Consider the following 25,140-nt stretch of genomic DNA (forward strand, 5'->3'; position numbering starts at 1 on the left):
AACCAGGCTCCCCTTCTTTGGTCGTGCTCCCCTGCCCAAGACCATGCAGCCTCTGGTAGCGACTGGCAGTATTTGGGGGTGACTGGAACCCTAACGCTCAGTTTCTATATTAGTGCCAGTTGGCACGGCTCAGCTCAAAGTCTTGTTTAAATACATCACTGAAGCAAGGCATCACTTTCTGCAGGGTCGTAGAGTTGTTGCTTCAATTCATCAGTAACAGAAACAGTGTCTTCAGTTTATCTATCTGAGTCAGCAGATCTCCACCCACTCTCGAGAATCTGCTGTGACCTAAGCGTAACAGGATAATTTTAGATCATTTTCATACTTTATTCTCAGAATGGTGAAAGAACACCCTTCTTCCTTAATATCCTACAACAGCCATGATGAGGAAGACTTTTTTGTTACCTATGAGTGAAACTCTTCCTTTATGTCAGACCTCACCATCCTGCAACCCCAGTTTATGATGGACACCATAAACATCAAGACCCTTGGCATAAGTTTTTCTTTACTTGCTTGTCTCCATTCCACCAACAGGCAATGAAATACCACACAGCTTAGAAGGAAGACCTTTAAATTCTCAACTATCCAATTCTTTCTCCAGTACAAGCTGGAGAATTATCAAGACCTGACAGTTAATGTAATGTAGAATGTTGTACATGTCTTAAGCCTTTCCCAAAGCCAAAGAAGAAAATGTCTTCTTTATGCTAGCAGCTGGATCCATAGGCACTGCAAGCATCATCATGTGAGTTGTTCATATTTGTTGTCATCTAGATCATTGACTTCCACCTTTGCAGTTTTGTACTCCTACTTCCTCATGCAAGTTCTATGTGGTCTAGAAAGAAAGTTCATACAATGCAACATTACAGACCATGCAGTGTACCTTCTGCTAGATGTTCCTAATCTTTTTAACACTCAGTCAAGAACCATTATGCATTTAAACAGTTCTGATTGACTCTTATTTTAATATGTTCTTTTCCAAAAATAAAAGGATTTATTTTCCATCTAGCATCATGGTTCAGAAAAACTATAATAAGCATTGATACCAATGTCATTGAACTGTTCGTATAAGCAAGAACCTCAGAAGAGGAGACTAGTTCAATAAACAAATGTTACCTGACCCTTCCACCTTTTCAGTTCATGCATGGTCAGGTTTACAGTATCTGTGAAAAACTGTTTGGAAGGTGCAGACAGTTTTCTCAATTGTTGCTCCTCTTTCGCATATTAAAAGGCATTTTCTAGCCCTTGCCCAAAAGTGCTCATGCGTCTTTAGCAATGCAATAAGGAACATTACTCTAGGCAAATGTGGTAGATAAAGTGATATGGCTGAATTTAATATCCTCTTGCTTACTGCACCTATCGTCTTGTTTCTTTCTAAGATTGCTCTGGCAGAAGGTATCTTCTCTTCTTGTGGTGGGAATGGAGAGGCTTGTATGGCTTTTCTTCAGAGAAAAAGGAATTTACAGCAGTTATGTTTTAATACCAAAGAGGAAAGATGCAAAGCAACTCATTTTGAACTTTCTAAAGCTGATCATCTTCTGCAAGTTCCAGTTTAAGGTGAATACTCTGTACTATCATCCTCTAGTAAAGTCTGATTTGCCAAGTAGTTCTGGCTTCTAGATCTCAGTCTAAAACTCCAAAGTCTTTGCCTCTCTTTCAGATCTCCTAATACAGATTCAAATACACCATCTATCATCTCACAGCTTAGTACTGTCTTTCATTACTAGAGCAACTCTTCTTTTCTCCTTGAAGGACATTTTTCTCTTTAGCACAGAGAAGATGACCTACATACACTAGCTATGTTATAAGATACTTAGGCTCAACCTTACCAAAATCTGTTTCCCTAGTGCAACCTCTGGTCCCATCATATTTACCGAAAAATAGCTCCCATCTGTTTCACTAGTGCAACCTCTGGTACCATCATATTTACTGAAAAATAACTCCCTTTTCCCAGAAGGGAATGCATAACGTTACATATTTCTACTTCTGGGTTTTATCTACAGTACATAATCTTGTTAATTTCAAGAAGTGAGGAAGACAGAGAGAATTGAATTAATTATAAAGCTGAATAGCACTCCTTCTCATGAAATGTGAGTTTGGGGGACCATCTCAAAGTTTGAATCCAATGTTGATAGCGATGACTAATACAGAAGCAAAAAAGCTACCATACTGTATAGCAGTGTGATCCCAGTGGGGACAGACAGGAGGATAAGGAGGGATTCATTTTAGACTCACTCAAATGATGCTATGACAGATCAGACTAAAAATGTGCATTTATACTGATGGCTGAAAACAAATTCCAGCATTTTTGACTGTCCTAATCTTGCTACAGAGATCCACTCTATCCACAAATATGTTTTGAATGAATTTTTTTGGAAAATCTGAATTAGACTCAATTGTCCTATAATTTTTTTTCTCCGTAGGAGATAGCCATCTAATACTTGAAAGGATCTTCTAATTCAAATCAATAGATAAGTGGTAACAACTACAGAGTAGTTTACTGCCTTGATTTGTATGCCAGTATGTTGCTGTCAATATGCCTGGAAACTTTCCAGCGGAACACATTGTCATTGAAAAATGCCAAGTTGCCAAAAGCAAAAATGTGATTTTTTTTAGAGCTGGAAACAGAGGCTTCAAGCTTCCTGCTGCAAGGATGGAAACCTGGAAAAGCAGAGGAGGGGCTGCACAAATCAGAGCACTCTCTATTTAGGCAGAATGTGTCTTCTTAGTACTTGGGTAAACATGTTTCTGCTCTGCATGTTATCTTTGAGCTGGGGACCATATGACTATGAAAATAAGCAGGATCAATGTATGGACACAAGACCTGTCCCACAATTCCTGGAAAAATTTGGGCTTGTGCCAGTAAGCACTTTCCCATTTCCCAGGCCTCACTGGAGGACTAGCACGTACCAGGGCTTGCTCCCAGGAGGCAGCGAGTATGAGGCCACCCTGTCTAGGGGAAGAAGCCTGTGCAGCCAGATGGTTGGAGCTGTGCCGCGCTGTATGCCTGCAGGGACACAAACAGGTCCTGGCCCATTTAATTTACTAGCATAGCCCTGGCCTATGGCCTGAGGCTGCATGGCTGTGGTGGGCGCAGGGACTGCTCCGCAGCGGTGGTGCTGCCGGGGCAGGAGGCATCTAGGCACCGCTGGTGCTCTGGGAAGCCCCAGCAGCCACTGACGGAAAGGGATGTAACGCTGGTCATTGCCACAGTTGTTCACCTCCAGCAAAAAAATGGAAAATGGTGTGTTTCAGCCCTGCACAGGAGCAGCGAAAGCAGTAAGACAAAAGTCTATTCCATGTCAGCTTTCCCCAGTACTGCCAGAAAGTGTGTTCCCATTTTGGAGAAAGAGCATTTGTTTTATTAGACAGCCATAATAAAAATAATACGTGTGCTGTTATTGAAAATTGTAACTAAAAACTTAAACCAAAAGAGTGTTTATTTATATTACATAAATGCCTAGAAACTCACTTAGAGAAGGCCCCATTTTCCTCCACACCAAAATTAAAGACTATGTTCACCATTAGCTTTCCAGTTTACAGGGACAAGAAAAATCAAAAAGGAGGTAAAACAGAGGCATGGAAAGATAAAGTGACATATTCACAGCTTTATGTAGCTTATGTAGCAGAATACATTTCCCGTGATGCACATTCTTCTATCAAGTACCACAATGTCCTTGTTATCAACAGACCTTTTTTCTGTGAACTACAACACATTCAGCAGGTGGTCTTTAAAAAGCACAAGAATATTCTGTTTGAATCAAAGGATGAAAGTAAGTGAGAGACACTGAAAATTCCCTCTGCTAATGTGTCTCTTTCTTTCTAAGCTGTTTCCAAAGTGCTTCCCCTAACTTAGAGAAAGAACTTCCTGCTTAAAGCACAATGTATACTTGAAATGCACTGTAATGTTGTGATTTCCATTTCCTACCAACTAATCTGCTAATATTAGCCACAATCAATAGAACATTTTTAAGCTGAACAGTCCAGGCAAAAGTAATCATTTGCATACGACACTGTAAGAATCAGCTCTGCGTGTTTTGCTCACTTTTCACTGGGAGTTTTTCTTTTTTCTTATTCATCTTGGAAAGGAAGGGTGGTCCAAGAGAGCTGGTTAATATTCAAACATCACTTCCTCCAGGCTCAAGAGCGGAGCATCCCAATGAGCAGGAAGTCAAGCAACGGAGGCAGGAGACCTGCATGGATGAGCAAGGAGCTCCTGGCAAAACTCAACCAGAAGAAGGAAGTCTACAGAAAGTGGAAAGGGGGACAGGCCACTTGGGAGGAATATAGGAACGTTGTCAGAGTATGCAGGGATGCAACGAGGAAGGCTAAGGCCCGTTTGGAATTAAATCTGGCTAGAGATGTCAAGGACAACAAGAAGGGCTTCTTCAAATGCATCAGCAGCAAGAGGAAGACTAGGGAAAATGTGGGCCCTTTGCTGAATGGGGTGGGTGCCCTGGTGACGAAGGATGCAGAGAAGGCAGAATTACTGAATGCCTTCTTTGCTTCAGTCTTTACTGCTCAGGCCAGCCCTCAGGAACCCCAGACCCTGGATATCAGGGAGAAAGTCTGGAGAAAGGAAGGCTTTCCCTTGGTGGAGGAGGAGTGGGTTAGAGATCATTTAAGCAAACTTGACACCCACAAATCCATGGGCCCTGATGGGATGCACCCACGAGTGCTGAGGGAGCTGGCGGATGTTATTGCTAAGCCACTCTCCATCATCTTTGAAAGGTCATGGAGAACAGGAGAGGTGCCCGAGGACTGGAAGAAAGCCAGTGTCACCCCAGTCTTCAAAAAGGGCAAGAAGGAGGACCCAGGGAACTACAGGCCAGTCAGCCTCACCTCCATCCCTGGAAAGGTGATGGAGCAGCTCATCCTGGAGGCCATCTCCACGCATGTGGAGGAAAAGAAGGTGATCAGGAGTAGTCAGCATGGCTTCACCAAGGGGAAATCATGCCTAACCAATCTGATAGCCTTCTATGATGGAATGACTGGCTGGGTAGATGAGGGGAGAGCAGTGGATGTTGTCTACCTAGACTTCAGCAAGGCTTTTGACACTGTCTCCCATAGCATCCTCATAGGGAAGCTCAGGAAGTGTGGGCTGGATGAGTGGACAGTGAGGTGGATTGAGAACTGGCTGAATGGCAGAGCTCAGAGAGTTGTGATCAGTGGCGCAGAGTCTAGTTGGAGGCCTGTAGCTAGCGGTGTCCCCCAGGGGTCAGTAGTGGGTCCAGTCTTGTTCAACTTCTTCATCAATGACCTGGATGAAGGGACAGAGTGCACCCTCAGCAAGTTTGCTGACGATACAAAACTGGGAGGAGTGGCCGATACACCAGAGGGCTGTGCTGCCATTCAGAGAGACCTGGACAGGCTGGAGAGGTGGGCAGAGAGGAACCTCATGAAGTTCAACAAAGGCAAGTGCAGGGTCCTGCACCTGGGGAGGAATAACGCCATGCACCAGTACAGGTTGGGGGTTGACCTGCTGGAAAGCAGCTCTGCTGAGAAGGACCTGGGAGTGCTGGTGGACACCAAGTTAAGCATGAGGCAGCAATGTGCCCTTGTGGCCAAGAAGGCCAATGGTATCCTGGGGTGCATCAGGAAAAGTGTTGCCAGCAGGTCGAGGGAGGTGATCCTCTCCCTCTACTCAGCCCTGGTGAGGCCACATCTGGAGTACTGCGTCCAGTTCTGGGCTCCCCAGTACAAGAGGGATGTGGCACTACTGGAGCAAGTCCAGCGAAGGGCTACAAAGATGATTAGGGGACTGGAGCATCTCTCTTATGAGGAAAGACTGAGAGAGCTGGGCCTGTTTAGCTTGGAGAAGAGAAGGCTGAGAGGAGATCTTATCAACGTGTACAAGTATCTGAAGGGAGGGTGTCGAGAGGATGGGACCAGACTCTTTTCAGTGGTGCCGAGCGACAGGACGCGAGGCAACGGGCACAAACTGAAACACAGACGCTTCCATCTGAACATGAGGAAATACTTTTTCACTGTGAGGGTGACAGAGCGCTGGAACAGGTTGCCCAGAGAGGTTGTGGAGTCTCCTTCTCTGGAGATATTCAAAATGCGCCTGGATGCAATCCTGTGCAATGTACTCTAGGTGACCCTGCTTGAGCAGGGGGGTTGGACTAGATGATCTCCAGAGGTCCCTTCCAACCTCAGCGATTCTGTGGTCTTTTCATTTTATTTTTCTTCCTGCATTCTAAAATATGTATTTGTGCCTTATTTACTGATGATGGAAAGTCAGGTCAGCCTAAGGATAAAGGGTGTATCTATCAAAAAAATAAAAAAAAATTATTTTAATCTTGTTACGTATTTACTGAATTTTTATTTGCTACGTATAGAACTCTCATTTCACAACAAATGTGCCTATAAAACAAAAGTGTTATTTGTTATTTTTTTCCTGAGAACACCCAAAAAGTTAAGCCAGTATAGCTGTTTAGGCTGAACTTGTGAAAACTCAAGTCAGGGTTTTCAGCCTAAGCAAATTAAACAAAAAATAGTAACTTTTATTCTCATTAATATTTGTCCATTAGTTGATTTTTATCAATTTCATATCAATCAAATCAAATTTATTTCAATCTAAAGCAATCCAAAAGCCACATGTAGCAAAATTAAGCAGTGTTTAAAATTAACAGAACAGTAAGAAGTGAGAACTGATAACTCCTTTTTTTTTTGTGGATTTTATTTTTCTCTTAAACTATCACTACACACACTTAAGGAAAGTGTCATATCACCCTCTTCTAAAATTTACTTGCATTTAGTCATCTGGATTAATTTAGCTTCAGTGTTGTAATATGTATGTCATAGATTTCTTTTGCTATTTCTTCATTTGCTAACTTTAAGGAAAGAGTGAAATATAGTAAAATGATGAAATTATGGTCAGATTTGGAGAATAACATAGAAAATGGTTTTAAAGATTTCAGTGAAATCTGGTTTAACTATAGCATTTATTCTTTTCACCTCTTTAGACACTAATTTTACTAGAGAATAATATTACTAGAGAATAATATTACTACTACTACTACTACTACTATTACTAGAGAAGCATACTCCCATTTATTCAGCCATAGCTGTTCTCACTGCTATCACTTATGCCTTGTACAGTGCTCAAAAATCCATTAAGATACACAGTGAAGTCAATGTTTCAGATAGATTTTACAATTAAGTAGAAAAAGTGTAATAACAGAATCATTTAGATGGTGATGGATAGTTTTGTTAACTACAAATACCTGTGTATCTGTTGGCCTTTCTTTGGTTTTTATTTTTGTTGTTAATCTATATTTAAAAAAAAAAACATTAAAATGATGAAGGAAAGCTTTCAAAAGCAGAAAATGGTGAAGTTGAATGTTACCAGTTATGGTGCTCCATTTATTTTTCTGCCAAACTCTCATTGGCAGTACATATTAAACACTGCAGAGATAATAAGGTATCAGGAGCAAGACTGAGCCTTACAGCCCTGTGATTTATTTTTAGGCAGATTTAGGACCCAGTTTTTAAATTCAGACTGTGAAGTACTGATATGAACAGCTCTATTTTACCAAACAGAAATAAAATTTTCAATCATAGAATAATACAATAATTTGTGTTAGAAGGGATCTCTGGAGGTCATCTAGACCAATGCCCCACTCAAAGTAGGGCAAGCTTAGATCAGATTACTCAAGGCCTTGTCCAGTTGATTTTTGAACAACTTCAAGGATGGAGATCTCACAATCTCTCTGTCCCCATTCCAGTATTTAATGACTCTCATGGTATTTTTTTTTCCTGTATATCTAGTTGCAATTTCCCATGCTGCAACTTGTGTCCGTTGCCTCTCACCTTTTTGCGGTATACTTCTGAGGCTAGTCTAGCTCTGTCTTCTCTACATCCTCCCATCAAATATTTATAGACATTGATAAGATCCCCCTGAGCCTTCTCTTCTCCTGGCTGAACAGTCCCAGCTCCCTCAGCATCTCCTCATATGAGAGATGCTCTAGTCCCTTAATCATTTGTGTGGCCCTTCATTGAACTCGTTCCAGTAGGTCCATGTCTCTCTTGTACTGGGGTGAGTCCAGAACTGGATGCAGCACTCCAGATGTGGCCTCACCAGGGCTGAGTAGAGGGGGAGGATCACCTCCTTTGACCTGTTGGCAATGCTCTTCCTAATGCACCCCAGGATACCATTGGCCTTCTTGGCCACAAGGGCACATTGCTGCCTCATGGTCAACTTGGTATCTGCAAGGACCCCCAGGTCCTTCTCCACAGAGCTGCTTGCCAGCCCATCGGTCCCCAGCCCATCCAGGTGTATGGAGTCATTCCTCCTCAGGTGCAGGGTATGACATTTCGCTTTGTCAGAATTCATGCTGCTCCTCTCTGCCCATCTCTCCAGCCTGTCGAGGTCCCTCTGAATGGCAGCACAGCCCTCTGGTGTATCAGCCACTCCTCCCAGTTTTGTATCATCTGCAAGCTTGCTGAGGGTGCACTCTGTCCCAGCATCCACGTCATTAGTGAAGATATTACCCAGTACTAGATCTAGTACAGTATCAGTCCATGGGGTGCAGTGCAAATAGTAAATTCTGTTTACCAGTCTGTCCAAGATTAAGTGAGGAATAGTTTGAAATATGAAACAAATTCAGAATCTTCTACAGTATACATTAAAACACCAATGAGAGATTCCACTATTACTATCACTCATTTCTTATAATCGTCTTGGACAGAATTTAATTAGGTATTGAGATTAACTATGTCTGTGCTTCTGCATAATGCTTATTTAGACCTTAATGGAAAGCTCAGTGAAGTAAACTGAAAAGCACAAGCTAACTGTAATTGAATTCACCTAGGGCTTATATGTTTACTTCTTTCCTAAGGAGAATACTGCTATTCCTAATTTCTGTTTTCCCAGGTATTTTCATGTGCAGTAATATTTAAAGTGTGTGTGTGCTTCTGTATCTGTACACATGCAGATACATAGATAAGTATATGTACACAAACATGTATATGACTATCCAGAAAAAAATGATTTTCCTTCCTGCAAGAATGACAATGGATTTCCTTTCCTCTTCTGTCTCTAGCAGCTCCATTCTCTCCCACCAGTCTCCATCCCATGAGGTTCAGAACTGCAGCATTCCATGTGTTAGTCTTCAAAGCTGTCCTCCGTGAGCAGCAGCATCTTCTGAATTTTGCATAGTGTATCAGTTTTGTTATCAGAGATCATCAGTCTGGCTCCTGCTCTGCCAGACAGGCTGATTCCAGTCTTTTTTCACCCTTCTCTCCCCCTCAGCTCAATGTGAGAACTGAATGAGATGCTCCCCGGTAGTCTGACACTGCTTCGCTCAGGTCTATCAGTGCTCTAGATCAGCATGGTCAGGTAGAGCTGTCTTTACCTTTAAACAGGGAGGTGAAAGCTGCTGTGCAGCATCTGACACATAATTAATGTTCAATGTAAAGAGCTGAATAATAATGAAAAGAATGTTCATCATACTTTGTAATATTAACAATTAAACATGGGAAGTTGCCACTTGTCAAAGTATTAGTATCATAGACCTTATCTTGTAAAAATTACAAGACAGTATACTCTAATTAATAACATCTAACAATAGGTATTAACAAACACAATAGGGAAGCAGAAGCCTAGTATCTTGTACTCTGCTTATAGCTGTCTAACTCTGGTTTTCAATGTGTTGTTTGATTATCTCTGGTCCTCAGCTTCCCCAGCCTTAAAGAGTTCTGAGAAATATAGCTTAAAAGTACCATGTAAGAGTTACTTAGCACTAGAAACCAAATCTCTCTGATGGGTAAGATGGAGCAGGCTGTCATTGCCAGGACTGATTATGAGTACTAGCAAAATGAAAGTAAATAAATGTGTGAGTGGAGGAAAAAATACAAAAGCTGACATATTCCACTTCTTCTTGCTCTCCTTGTAATATTTTGCCACTGAAGTGCTAAGCCTGATAAAGCAATGGTTGAATGGTGAAATATATATTAATTCTCTAAATTGATCAAGTTGTAAATTTAGCTATTAAAAAAATAATAATTGTTTCTTATCTTAACTTCCAGTGTGTCTGCTAACTGAAGCTAACAATTGGCATTTTTATAAATGATATTTAGATCATTGGCATAAAAAACTGAGAAAAATAATAATAAATTAAAAAGCGGTACTTACAGAAAGGTAGAATTAACCAGACACATGAATTAAACAGAATATTAGCTCAAGCATTCCTCCATAATCTCCTCTGCTATCTTTCTTTTTCGTCAACAAAGCAGCACATTGGCACAAAAAATCATTAACATGATACAGATAAGTATTTATCAAGAGATCTGCATTGCTTTTTTTTGTAGTTTAGTTGCATAATGAGGATTTCTTTATCCCTTGAGTCTGAAACTGCATGAACTTACCTCACCACTGGAGACTCTCACCGTCTCTAGTTTTCCTGCATAGCCTATTGATTTCACTGAACAAAACGTAGGCTTCCTTCTACTCATACAGGACCATAGACGCAGATCATTGGCCAAATGTTTCTGTACATTTGCAGCACACCACAGTTTGGGCTGGTAGCAACATCACTGGACTTACACTGCTTCAGGACCATAGTAGCATCTCTCTGTGCATCTCTTCTTAAACCCAGGGGATTTGGGAGATTCATGAAGTGACCTCTCCTTATCATTCCTCTCTCCCTTTCCTTTTTTTCCCTAGAGGTCTGCACAGTTGCTTCTAAAAAGCACTGTGATGTGAAAGCAGATTGATGGCTCCTCTACTTGAGGGAGCTTACTGATGACACCACCACCAGTGTCTTCTTCACCCCGCAGAAAGTCAGGAGGGGCTCCTCTGCATATGCTCATTTTCTATGGAGTAGCTGGGATTTTACATGCAGTAATAGGTCCACTCTGTACAATAATACAAAAACATTTTGTCACTGCACCACACAACTAAGGAAGTTTGGACTCAAGAAATAGGCTATTTCTATTATTGAAAGAACAGTGGAAGCACTGGAAGACAAAAGATGAATACAACTAATTTGGGGGAGTCTTAAAGTGACCTTTTTCCATCTTTCCCCTCCCTCCACACCTTCTTTTTCCCTAAAAGTCTGCATACGCCATCTACTGCTGGGTGAGCATTTCTCAGGAATAGGCTTGAATGCAAGCAATTCCAGCAGCAGAAGAAAGCAACCAGCCGTGCTCAGTCTAATGGTCTTGACACCATGCACTAACGGTCTTTGAGCCACCTTTCCAGGTGGTTCCTTCTTGGAAAGCTGCCTTCCCTGCACAACATGCTGGCCCTTCTAGCTGATAGTGTCGATGATTCGCTGCACTTGATGCTCCTTTCTCCTATGTTCAGCCATGTATGAGGACCCCCTTGCTGGCTCAGTGCCTTTGCTTTGCAACGCAGAAAGAAATATAGCTATTCGTAAGGAGCACACTTCTTTGTTGCTTTCTTTATCTTCCTCCCTGGCAACTTTATGCTGTTAAAAGTCCACCCCTTCCCCAACAATAGTGCCCTTTTTCGAGCACTAGCCATTAAAATTAAGCCTGTTTCTCAGTGGCTTTTTTTTTTTTTTTTATGGCTTTGTAAAAAATTTATCCTTGCTTTAGAAATTGTATAAAATCTCATTTCAGTTGCGGTTTATATCATCATCATTTCTGCCGCAGTATTTCAGGTCAGGTCTCAATCTCTGTCTTTTAGAGGTCTCCATACTTTTTATATTGTGTTACACAGACTTCATTTTATTGTATGGGTTCTTTTTCTTAAGGCAAGGGATTGTGACACAATACCAAAGAAGAAAACCTTTGTAAAAATTCCATTGGTAATGCATAGCTATCACCTTTTGAAGGGATTTAACTGAAAATAAGTCATTTTCACTCCAGCTGTACTGACCTCCATCTTCTGGAAATCATAACGAGGGACATTTCATGCTACAGAAGTTTAGCATTCTTTTAAAATGAGTTATATGTAATATCCATTTCATAGTAGTAGAGAATAGAGGCTGACTTGTGGCCTGATTCTCTGCTCAGTTGCTGATATAAGTCTGGGAATAGCTTCATCAAAGTTGGTGGGCTTGCCACTTCTGGAAAAATATGAGAATCAAAGCAGACATTGGTAGCTCTTTTTCTTTTTGGTATTAGAATAGTTTCTGAATTTTCTGGGCCAAGCTATTGTCAGCAAATATAAAGAACAGTATTGTATGATGCTAAAGTGGGAAAGTTGAGCTGTATAAAAACCTAAGTTTGATTCAGATATCTCTAGTACTGTTTTTACCACACTTTAAAGTCAGTGGCATAATTATAGTTACTTTTGATTAGCAGTGGAATAGCTGAAATCAGACTTAATTGCAGTATGACAGACCAACAATTAAAATCTCAACCGTTCTGTGATTCTGTGAAAAATTCTCCCAATGTACTGTTTTATTTGGTTTCTTTTACATAAATGCATTTAGTAATTTATTAATGGAGTACATATATTGGCTCTGAGTTTCTGTTCTTTGTTGCATTGATTCAGAATTCTGAGAAAATAGTGAATGTTCAATGTGGGGTAAGATTTCTCTTATACATATTCATATGAACGAAGGAGGAACATGCAAAAACAACAGAAATGTGAATGTTTTTACAATAGAGCCTAATACTGATGTTTTTAAACCCTTTCATAAAGACCTTTCTGTGGACTTACAGACACTCACGTACACAATAAGATTTAAAAAACAATGCTGCGTTAGGTTCTGGAACAGACTTCATAGCCTTTATGGCAGTTTGTTTGATTCTGTGCTGCTGCATTTACTGAAATGAAATATTTACTAAAAGTGTGAGTACTGGCTAATGTATTGAATGACTCTTGTTGTCTTTCCTGTTAACAATAATTTGGGGAGCAGATTGTGTTTTCTTCAGAATAATGTAGTTTATTTAATAGTTTCTTTGGATTTACAAATAAGAGTATAAAAGAGCTCCAATCCTAGAGATGCAAATCAATATACAAAAACCAGTGCACTGTCCTGCTCTCCGCTACCCTCTTCCTTTCCCAGAGAAGTCACAAATTCAGTTTACCCTTCCCAACACTTTCTTCCCAAACTCTCCCTGAAGAGGCTGAGGTCATTTTAAACTCTCACTGGGACAGAAGTCAGGTGTGATGTTTAAGGAGAAGTCAGAACTGCAGTACAGAAAAAAAGATAAATATTTTCAAGTTGTAAGTGAAGTACTACATGAATGGGGAAAATTGGATCTGTGTCCCAGTTGGTCAGGTTGCTAGGGCTAATTTCTGTCTTCATGGGTGAAAAGCTGAACCTGGTCCTCCCGCTCCCTGGGCAAAGCCACCATGGGTGGCTGTGGCAGTGTCTCTGCCTCTTCGGTGTCTCCATTTTGAAATGAAGGTGCTTCTCGCTGCTCTACTTGGTGCTGCATGCAGCTCTGCCGTGTGCCCCACGGATGCTTGGGGCATGGCTAAGAGAGCAGGTCTTCAGGCACACAGAGTGCCTCCACATTAGCATTTTAGTTTGTGTCAGGAAAGTGCTTTTGAAGCAAATTTCCTGATCGTGGCCACTTACGGTGCTGTGCTTCACATCAAGGCCAAACTCTAAATACGTGAAATGTTTTTCTTTTGGATGATGTTAAACAGGAAGATGTGCCCCACAAGCACACCTGAGGTGCTCCAGCTCCTGGTGAGAGTTAGTCCAGGGAACAGGCTAGAGCTAGTAGAAAATAAAACCCTGTGACGTGCATGCTATGGATAAAAGCTCTTTAGCATCAACACTTGCTGCACTAATCCTACCCTATCAGACTATGCTACTTGCTAATGTAGACATTAGGTGATGCAACTCTTTGCCCTGTCTCTGGACCATGACTGAGCTTGGCCCTTTGGTTTTGAATGTAGGAGCATACAAGGAAGCATCTGGTGTTTTAGGGAGCCCCCAGACTTAATGAACTAGCAAAGACCTTCTGGAACGTTATCTTGTACTTATTTACCAAAGTCTCAGACCTGCTTTTCCCTTTCAAAGTAGGCACTCTGGATTTTTTGCCTCACCTCTGTGCACTGTCAGAGAGGAACAGTATTCACCCCTTACTCACCAGCACTCTCTCTGTTTAGGTTGTCATTCAGGGCAATGTCTGTTATTATGCATACTGTACAGCTGAGGCCTCATCTTGGTTATAGGCTGTAGTCAATGTTGTTGGATAGAGAAGGGAAACATGAGACTTTGATTTCCACACTGAGGAGCTGTCAGAAACTCCTTTCCTTGCTCTGAAGGGCTTAAGTTTTTTGCCTCTGTTATCTCACTGTAGAAGTGCAGCATAAAGAAAGGTGGTTCCTCAGGGACTAAGGATTCATATCCTATTTTATAGATCATAATCTGCACCTGTAAGTATGCAAGAGAGAAAAATGACTGTGTGTATATTTTGGATATACAAATGTATGATTTGTTCAGAGGAAGATGCTTCACTAAAATGCTTTTTTTCTGAAATAGTAAGCAATTCCTGGTTTGCAAATTGTATGTGATCAATATTCATAAGCATTTTTAGATTCAAAATCAGAATTGCATGTAGTCTTGGTTGAAATACAAGCCATATAACATAATTTCTCTTCTCTGTCCACATGGTCAACATTGTTAGGGTGAAATTCATCTCAGTTAGCATTAGGGATATAAAATGTAGGTTTCTACATCAGAGCTAATCAGCAGCAGCTTTTTTGCTAGCCAGTGTAGAAAAATAAGCACTTTCAGGGAATAAGCTGTCTAATTTATTTTAGACATTTACTTTAGAATAAGATGAGTGCCTGTTCTTTCCACTGACTATAAAGGAAGTTCAGACAATGAGGTTATACATAGATGTGCACTTTTGGTCTGATGAATCCCAACCATAGAGCCCAGTTTTGAGAGAATACACTGAAAATTTCAAATTTTGTGTTTCACAAATATTCTGTCTTGTTCAAATTAAATTTGGGAATTCTTCAAACATTTCTGCCACTACATGCATTTACTACAAACAAGCACAAAAGCAAATCTGGTTAATCATTAGCAGTATTTGCTCATTTTTATTGTTTGACAAGTGTGAACATGCATCTGACATACCTGAAGAGTTGCAGGTTGATTGTGTGCTTGTTTTCTCTGGCAAATATGTTGTAATGATCAGCGGAATTTGTGTTATGAAACCAAACCAGGGAACAGATCACTAAGGGTGTTAATTGCCAAAGCTGCATTAACTTCAGTAAGCTTCAAGGCAGCTTCAGTGATTTGCGTTAGTCCAAGCTAGGGATCTGGCCTCAGACAGTTGTCATGTCACTTACGTTTTAAATCACATTAGTCCATTTGTACATCAACTGTGATGCTGTAGTTATTTAAAATGGAAGTTTTTAATCTCTATCAATTTCCCAATTCTAGGGAGGCAAGTATATTTTCATTATCACATATTGCTGAAGGAGTACAGATGGAAATGCATTATAGGTGTCATGGATCACATCCTCCATTGAAGCCAACTGATTTGTCTCTCCTTGTGCCAGCAGGAATTTTTAATATTTTTATTCAATGTGAAAAATGGTTTGACTACACCTACCTCATGTGTTCAGCTGCCAATAGCTAAAGGTGTGGTTTCTCCCACATCCCCTCCAATAAAATGGTATTAATGGTATTTAGTCACTGATCTTAAGGGGAGTCTGACTGGGTCCCAAATAAGCAACTCATTTATATGAGGGACTGACAAGCTGGCCATATATTTTTGTTTGTCTGTTTGTTTGTTTTTGTAAATCAAATCATTTTAGTTACAGACAAAAAAAAAAAAAAAGTAGAGACTGGAAAGCAAGAAGAACAAAACAATAACACAAATTTCTTACTCATTTCTCATTTTATTACTTTAAAAGAGCAAAATTAAAACAAGACAAGATGCTGATGCCAAATCCCTAGATTTTTCCTTCCACTGTGCTATAGAAGCAGATTGATTTACTGGAAAAACAGAGTTGTGAATCAAGCATTTCCAAAACTCAATCCAGATTTAGATACCAGATCCCTGGGTGTCTTTTGCCAAATCTTTTAGTCTTTCAGCAACTTATCTCTCATCTCCAAACTGTGATATTAATTATTGTCTGCTGCACAGAAGCAAGGGGCTGCAAGGCTTCCTGAATGTTTGTTCTGCCTTTTGAACATGGAAAGCCTTCCATGAAGGCAAAAATTTGCAACTCTTCAGGATGGGTCTAGAGCTAAGATTTTCAAAGCAGGAAAGGAGACAGATCCATAAATTTCCCATTGATTACTGAGTAACCTGCACTGCAGGGGAGAATTATGCCTGCAACCTTTTTATGCATTTGAAGGACAGCTAAATACTTTGAGGAGATGAGTATGTGAAGAGGAAAAAACATATATCTGAGCTTCAAGCAGATTTTTTTTTTTTATAAGTGAGTTGTAAACCATGGAAAATAAGGGTTAAAAGGACCCTTTACTAATATTAAATACAAGCTGCAGGCTGCAGGTATTACAAGAACTTTCTTTAGTAAAAGCAGCTTTCACACCACTTTCTACAAGCAAAAAATTCTCTCCTTATTTTAGATTTTTAATGTGTTAAATCTCCATCATAGGAACCATCCTTGAAATGGGAATAATATTGATATATCACAAGGGCTGACATAGAAGAGAATTTTTTGTCTAACTCCTGTTGTTTCTCTTGCTAAATCAGGACTGTAGCAGTTGCACATTATGAGTGTGCACCTATGGCACCACTTGATGTTATATATGGTTTCTCGCTGTTGGTTAAATACTCAAGGCCAGCTTGTGACCTCCTCTTCTGAATGAGCACAGAGGGGAAGTGGAGAAGCCAGAGGTCTCCCCCTCATCTCGTGTGTGTCCCAAGAAGCCATCACAGTTAGACAAGCAGGGCTTTTCTAGCAGGGCATTGCAAAACGGCTCCATGCAGACTCTGGCTCTCCGTTCTCGCTCCGTCCTCGCCTGTGCCCGCTCCCAAAGTCTTCAGCGTATTCCGGAGAGCTGAATAACACTCTCAGCACTCGACCTCCCTGAGGGCAGACAGCTTTGATCCCAAGAGATGAAAATCCAGTTCGATTCATAAATACTGTGCTCATTTAAAATGAAAGGTACAAATCAGCAGGTAGGGTCTCTAGCTAATGTGTGACCTCCTGCTTTTTAATTTGTAGCCCATAGGTAATTGCTATACTTGATAAAATGGTGTACTACAGTAACATTTTCAATCATGTGGAAGGCACTCAGACTGCTGAATTAACTGTCCATTACTTTATTCGCTTTCATTTTAACTTTTTCCCATGATTAAACACCAGGAAATTGATGGCTACCTAGTTGGAAAAATACTCTCAACACTGTATCACTGATGTTGTATATTTCACAATTTATATCTATCTGATTGATAAAATGCCTTTCTAGAGAAAACAACATTGTATTTTTCTTTTTTCTTTTCTATTTCTCTCCCACAGATTGTGAGCGTGGGAAAGCATGTTAAAGGATACCACTACATTGTTGCAAACTTGGTAAGACCCTTTCCTAGAATTATACACCTGCTCAGTAAGTGAAACACTCAGCTTTGCTTTGGGCTTACAGCACTTCACATAACATTCGCCATTTGTCACTAATATGCAGATGAGCATAATGTATTCTCTATAGTGCATGAAAGAACTTGGTTTTGTTGTTACTGCCATCTATACGAGAAGGGCATAATGTTATCCTCTTAAATTTTATCAAAATCAATGTAGCGTAAAGGACTGCTAAGTGTATCTTGTGGCTGAATTAGATGCATTTACAGAACTACACTATCAGTTTTGATTCATGTTTTTAATGTTACTAGCATAACAACTCTCAAAGTAACTTTTCTACATTCTCTAGGGAACATTAATTTTCCTGTAAGATAAGCTACTTCCAGTCAAATTATTAGTTCAGTATTTTCCGTCTAAGTTTAAACTGAACGTTCACATAGATAATGTTCAGAAGAGGGCATACCAAGAGTAAATGCAAAATTTTATTTTTAAAATAATCCATTCTTTAAGCCAAAATACCTGCCTGGCCAAGCACAGTGAATGTGGGACAGAGTCTAATGCATGCTTTTGATTGCTTTCCTACTTTTAGCTCTCCCTCAAGGAATTTTAGTTGACGTAAAATATTTTATTGTGCTCTGCTGTACTGGTACCTTAACTTAAGATCACTTCAGGTTATTTTTAAGACCTCAGGCTTTTAAAATGTGACAAGTCTGTTCTCCTAGGACATTGCAAATTAGATTTTCAACATCCCAACTTTATAATTCCCCAAGTAACTTTTCCCATGCAGAGTTGTTGCTGTAGAAACCGGTTTTTTTGTTGAACTGCTAGTGGGATATTAAGTGCAGCCAGTCACACCTACGTCAGCAGTGGCAAATGCTGCTATCTAGTGGATGTTCAATAGTGTAAGAAGTATGATTTCATGATGTGTTACCTTTCCTATTCACTGTTAGTCTCCTTTAGGACATGAATCTCTGTCCTTAACGTGTGTGTGTGGGGGGGTGTTGTATATTTTTTTTCCTGTGGCATTGGGTCAGTACTGCAGGGGTTTTTGTTTGTTTATTTGTTTTTTCTGACTTTTTCTTTTTTTTAAGTCAGGTGTGATCATACACTTCTGGTTGCACTGATAAATGTCAATCAGAGGAATTTAAGAAAATAAAAGTAAGATGCCTCTGACATAATTAAATATAGCATCTAGGAAAGGAGCAGAAAAATTCTTGTTTGCTTATTAGCTTGCAGTTTGGCATTATGCAGTTTCTGGAAGATCAGTTATGTCTCTAAAGGCAACTTTAATTAAAAGATTTGTCTTTATACTTGCTGAATGGATTAGCCATAGAAACTAATAAGTCAGGAAGTGTATATACTTTATCTTTTCCTTTCAGCGTGGGGGATCACTCGACTTTAAATGTATAACAGATGTGAGGGCTACCATCAGGTTTCACAATAGTGTGATTCTGATGTTAGGGGTCTTTTCGCACCAGCAGTTAGACTCTCATGGGCTGTCTCTGCCTTTTGAAGTCTTTTGTATGATCTCATAACTTGTCTCTCAGATGCCTTCATTCTGAACAATGAGCCCTGGAATAGATGAATTTATGTAACAGTGTTGTTCACTATGCAAACCCACATAGAAACAGGCACATAATGGGTCAAGCACTAGCACAGTACTCATTAAAATTTGCCAACCTTGATGGAAATTGGATTAAGGCTTTAATATTCTGCAAGTGCTTTTCAGCTGATTGTCCAAATGCATTGCTTCAAACCCTGTCTGCCATTTCCAGCAATGAACTGCTTAGCTGTCAAGACCACCCCAGCAATAATGTGGGAATTTTATTTCTTGGGTTTTTTTGTTTTGTTTTGTTTTTATGACACAAGCTGAAATTATGAACAAAGTTTCAACATTCTTCTCTGGTTTTAAGTCACGGCTTCTATTGGATATCTGCTCCTGGCAGTTCTTTATGCTGACTTGCTGAACTAGAACAGATTGGACCCACAGTGAGGTAAGAAGGCAAATGAAGTCTTAAATTGATTTTCTAGGGATTCAAAGACATTTCTTTGGAGAGGTTTATGCACGGAGGAGCCAATGTGACTGGATTTCAGTTGGTAGATTTCAGTACCCCAATGGTAACTAAACTGATGCAGCGCTGGAAGAAGCTGGACCAGAGAGAATATCCAGGATCCGAGACCCCACCAAAGGTATTTGCTGATTTGAAGCACTACCAAAGACATCACTCACATGTTCTAATTTCTGAATAACAATACTGAATACATGGATAAAGACTTAAATATTTAGAAAGAGGAGCAGACATTTGATCTTACTATTATTAGTAACTGATTATGCCCACCCTTATGTTTGTATGATAGAAACACAAACTGCAGCACTGATGTCCTTTAATGGCGTTTGCCACTCATTCTCAAACTCACTCCTTCATTGACAGGAATTAAAGGTCAAACACTTAACTGACAACTTAATTTCAACCAATTTTGCATGAATTAGTCTAATTATCTAAATTCACTCAGAGTGCAGAGCTTTCCAGACAGCTGAATTCTTCTGTATATGGGGTATAACTGCTATTAGAAACACACTATCCGTAAATTTTCATTTGGAATTTCTTCTGGAAATTCTACCCACCTCAAAACCTGAATGTAGCAATTATTACTAGGCATGATCTTACAGTGAAATTACATCCCTGTGTTCCTCTGTCCTAATCCTTCATAACTGATAACAAAATATTTGTCACCTATAATTTTCTTGGTAGACAAATCACAGCATAGCTATAAATATGACTTCATCAAAAACCTTTTGGTTCTATTATTGTATAAACTAACACTTTTCAGACCCAGGTGAGACTGGACTTCTTTGTGCTGGACACTGTCCAGTGGTATGCAGTCAACCCTCAGTTGGCTGGGAAAGTGAGGCAAAGTCTACGAAAATATCAGCATGGATAATAGAAAATGTATCTATGTTATTCTATGAATACTCAAGAAATATATGTAATGGAGGAGAAAAAACATGGATGCTGTGGGTTATGGAGTGCAGGGACTCCTTGCAGCAAGAACATGATTGTGTTGCCTCCTTCTGAGGAATCAACACGATTAATCTGAATCACAGATAATTCAGCTATGGATAATCAAAATAATACATAGTAAAGATAAACCATGTCCGAAAGAGCTTATAATATGCAGGACAAAGGACATGAAGGAAATTAGACTTCAACAAGTGAATCGAGAATTTTTAAAGTTACAGGGCATATCAATGCCACCGTTAGGCATATAACCCACTTCTATTGCAGTACTCTCATCAGAGAACCATAATGAGAAAATCCCCCTTTGTTCATGCCGTTCCAAGCTAACATCTGTTAAATACTTGTTCTACATATTTTATCTGGCATATTCTTTGCATAAAACAGTTAATGTAGCTAGTTTAAAAACACTGACTGTCTATGACCTCCCCAGCCTCCTTTATTCTTCAGGGCCCTATAGCATTTGTATATCCAAACAGAAGTTTTGCAGATGGGAAGAATATATCCTTAATCATTCTTAGCAGTTCCAATAGCCTGGATATCTGCTCATTACCAATGCATTTATTCATACTTATAAGCTTTCTCAATGAGCCCTTATTTCTTTCTTTTCTTCTGAGTAAGTTGTGTGGGTGGAGTTATTCCCTAATGGATAAGCCGACTGGAAGAGAAGTTTGAGAAGAGAATGTCTCCAGTTTAATTTGTTCTTTTGATGATTCTTTAGAGACAGATCTCTCTGTCCTTATGAAATACAGTCTTAAAGCTGAAACTACTGAAATGTACTCTCCACAAGCTTGCATTCATCCCTCAGACAAATTGCTTGTGACTTTGAGGAGAGTTTTTCGAAATGAAAGTGTAGGAACTGCTGCATAATGAATCAAACCAGAAATATCTGAGACGGCTGATTTTTCTAAAGAGATACCAACTCTAAAGTGATGTGTTTGTCCATCCATTTAGTATACATCTGCACTGACATATGACGGAGTACTTGTGATGGCTGAAACTTTCCGTAATCTTCGAAGACAGAAAATTGATATTTCACGGAGAGGAAATGCTGGTGATTGTCTTGCTAACCCAGCTGCCCCATGGGGTCAAGGGATTGATATGGAGAGGACATTAAAACAGGTAAGGGTAGGCTTTGTTCTAGTGATCTTTATGAATATTAGATTCTATTTGTACATTATATGATTTGGAAGATATTACACTCAAGGGTAATGATAGGAAGGGGGAAATTTATTTTTCACTTGCCATTTGCAAACAAACAGTGCTGTTCTGATTTTTTTGATTTATAATTTGGAAGAAAGGTAGGGGGAAAACTACTACTATATATATTTAGATAGTTTATACTTCTTCCACTGAAATATTTAATTCATCTGTTGCTCTTTGCATGTAATCTGGCTGTACAGATATTGTCATTTAAGGTGTTTCTTCATAATATAACCTTTCAAATATGCTTCTGTCATCTTGAATGAATATAGAATTCTCCCAGATAAATCACCTAGGTAGCATATTTTTCTTTCAAAATAAATAACACAGAGTCATTGTTCACTGATGTCAGGATTTTGAACTCCTGATAAGTATGGATGCCCACAAAATTCCAGATCTCTGTCAAGATAATCTAGCCTTTCCTTTGAATGGGACAGGGAAAAAATAAAAATTCTCCAGTAGAATTTAAATCACTGCAAATGATCAGGCTCTGCTCAGGAGAAACTGCTGAGGAAAGGCGACTGCTGACACTACTGGCAGCTCTGTGCTTAGAAGCCAAAGTTTCAGTATTGGAGAAAAATTGGCAGAAATAGAAATGGACAAAGGAAAAGAATAAGTGGCTCAAATATCCTGCAGCCATGCAGATTGGGGACATGTATGAGAAGCAGGAGGTCAGGCTTCTGGACCTGGGTTGAGAGGACAACCATTTGAGTCTGACCAAAGAGGCTGTCCCTTTACAATTAAAGCCAGCAGCCATATGGCTGTAGCTTCTTTTGGGCTGAGGACCACAGCCTTGGTATCGTCCAGTGAAGTAGCAAAGAGCTGAACAAAAAAAAAGCACTGTTCACAGCTCAGGGCAAAAGCAATATTTTCAGCTCAACTCCTGCTACCACTGCATCTGCTTTGCCCACTCAGGGGCTGAGAATGCTGCTGCCTTCACGACAGGCTTAGAGGTAGTGAAAAATTGCCACAGCCAATACTATGGCTTTATGTCTGTCCTTCTTCACTTTAAGGATCTGGAAACACTCTTTTCTGGCCTCATGCAGGTCATCTATCTCCTGTGATAGAGAATTGCTTTGCTGGAGCCAAGTTTATTGTCAAGTTTACCTTGATAAGGAATATATACTCAATATATACTTTCTTAACCACCAGGATTTGAGCTAAAAGATATATGAATTCAGGTCAAACATCCTTTAGTTTTATTATGTGATCTAAAATATTCTGCAACAGTGACGGGAGTGGGAAAAAATTTACTTCTCAATAGGACCTATACCTGTCCTGAAAAATGTTTAGCTGCACATCATGGAAGAAGAGAAGTTCCATTTCACATCTGTTAGCACTGAGATACTGAAAAATTTCTGCCTATTTTGAGCATGGTTCTTCAGGAAAAGCAATACAAAGGAAAAGTAGTCAACTTTTCACTTTATAATGCCTGACTGTTCTATAGTAGTGTTGTAGTTATGGTAGTCTAAGGATATATCCAGGATAACTTTGACTGTTATGTGACTTTTGGAATAAAGAATATAAGGCTGGATCTTCATGATGTGTTTTCTTCTGTTTTAGGTTCGAATACAAGGATTGACAGGAAATGTTCAGTTTGACCACTATGGTCGCAGAGTCAACTACACCATGGATGTGTTTGAGCTGAAGAACACAGGCCCTCGGAAGGTAGGTGCTGACAACATTTGCTATCCTGATATTATATAAATGAGTTTTTTTTAAATTAAATAATTATAGAAACTTATAATAAACAGAATACTGCCGGGTTTTTAAATGGCTCCTGGATAATATATAACTCTGGGGTAAGCAGCTGCAAACTGCATCTTGTAGTAGATACAATTATTCCCTGCAACAAATTTGGAAACACAAAAACAAGTGTGCATCTTGGAGAGGTGGGATGCAAACCAATCAGGCATTCTAATGAAAATGAGCTGGATTGCATGTTGTTAGGACATGGGGTGATGGAGAATGGTCAGAACTCTGAACACTAGGTCTTTTTCCTGCCTTACTTAAATCTTTCTATCCTGCAAATTACTGACATTTTTAGGCAGGGACATTTGCACTTTCAGTGTAAACATAAGTCAAAGGCTGTAATAATGTCATTTTTTTAAGGGTGAAGGGAGAGATGAGGAGAGGAAGAGAGAATGCTATGAAAACATACATTTTGGTAGGAAAATTAATTGCAGCATGCAATCCTATGTGCTCAATTGGTTTGCCTGTAAGCAACTTAGGTAAATGTGTGTTAGTATACATCCAAGCAGATCCTCCATGTCTGAATGCACACAGCTTTTCACTCAGCCAGATCACATTGAAAAGATAAGCCTGGGTGCTTTGTTAGCCCTTTCTCATTTGTGCTGAAATCTGTCCATTTTTCATAGAATAAAACAAATCAGAAAAGAGGAGAAAATGTACTCAAGCTTAAGCATTTTATTTCCTTTGGAGGCACTGTGGCCCATTTTATTTGTTATGTCATCAGAAAAAGAGAAGCAAGAAGCTGAAAGTGAATTGGAAAATTGCAACCACTTGACCAGGGCAGAGGCAGTCAGAATTAAATTAAATAGTCCTCCACTGTCAGGCATACAGGCATTTTCAGAGGTGACACACCCAGTAACTCGTACCCCAGGTGAACTGTCAGTCCCCAAAGGCAAACAGTTGCACATTGCAGTGATGAGGAGGAAGAGTGCTAAACTCTAAATCCAGAGCAGAATTAGGAATCGAGACGAACTAACTGCCAGTATAATGTAGTGTAGAGCTACAGACTAAAGCAGAGGATGTGCCTCTGTGTATGAGGTGCATTGGTGCAGTTGCCTTTTGAAAGTATGACAGATGGCTAAAGAATAAATTGGGAAAGGCGAATCTGTCTTGCTTCTCTCCTGGGAAGCCCTCTTTCTCATGACGGTGGATGTGTCTAATCTAGCTGCTGCTCCTGCTCCTTTCCTGGTTGCTTGCTCTGCTGCCGACAGCAGGGATCACATACAGGTGGCCGCACAGTGCATAGATATCAAGTGGTGAAATACATCCCTCCTTCCCCAATTCCCAATTATGCAGGAGGGAAGGAGAGGTGGGAAAGATGGGGTTAATTAGGTCACAACTTTATTAACTCCATAGGGAACCTGCTCAGCAGTAAAGTGTAGAAAATGCACCGTTGCTCTTCCTGCCTGGTTTTGGAGAGGCGCCATGGGCTGGCACCGCTGCGGTGATGCCCCTGCGCTCTCTTCCTGCCTGAGGTTTGAGGGGGAGAGTGGTTTCAGAAAGAGGAGTTATGTCTGTGCTTTGCTAGAGCACAAGGTGCTTTCCTAACCTTCTTAGGCCTTCACCTATCTTCACAGCCACTCTCAAACCATTACATGTCTTTGATAAAATAAGCCATAACAGCTTTGACGGACCTGGCTACTCACAAGAATTTATTTCTTATGTATTACATAGGATTTTTTACGTGATCATTGGACCAATGGTGTGCTCCAGCCTGACAAATCCTAT

The 25,140-nt window shown here is 40.0% G+C and overlaps 1 protein-coding gene across 1 annotated transcript in view; it reads left to right on the top strand.

Moving 5' to 3' along the window:
* The window catches only part of GRIA4 (glutamate ionotropic receptor AMPA type subunit 4), a 240,939-nt gene that overhangs the window by 146,515 nt on the left and 69,284 nt on the right, over positions 1-25,140 (top strand). Inside the window, exons 5-8 of the mRNA XM_067289632.1 lie at positions 17,384-17,437; positions 19,472-19,630; positions 21,412-21,579; positions 23,224-23,328. Of these exons, the coding sequence (XP_067145733.1) occupies positions 17,384-17,437; positions 19,472-19,630; positions 21,412-21,579; positions 23,224-23,328 (486 nt within the window). The remainder of the gene's footprint in view (positions 1-17,383; positions 17,438-19,471; positions 19,631-21,411; positions 21,580-23,223; positions 23,329-25,140) is intronic.

Source organism: Apteryx mantelli, chromosome 1, assembly GCF_036417845.1.
Source record: "Apteryx mantelli isolate bAptMan1 chromosome 1, bAptMan1.hap1, whole genome shotgun sequence".
Classification (NCBI taxonomy): Eukaryota; Metazoa; Chordata; class Aves; order Apterygiformes; family Apterygidae; genus Apteryx; species Apteryx mantelli.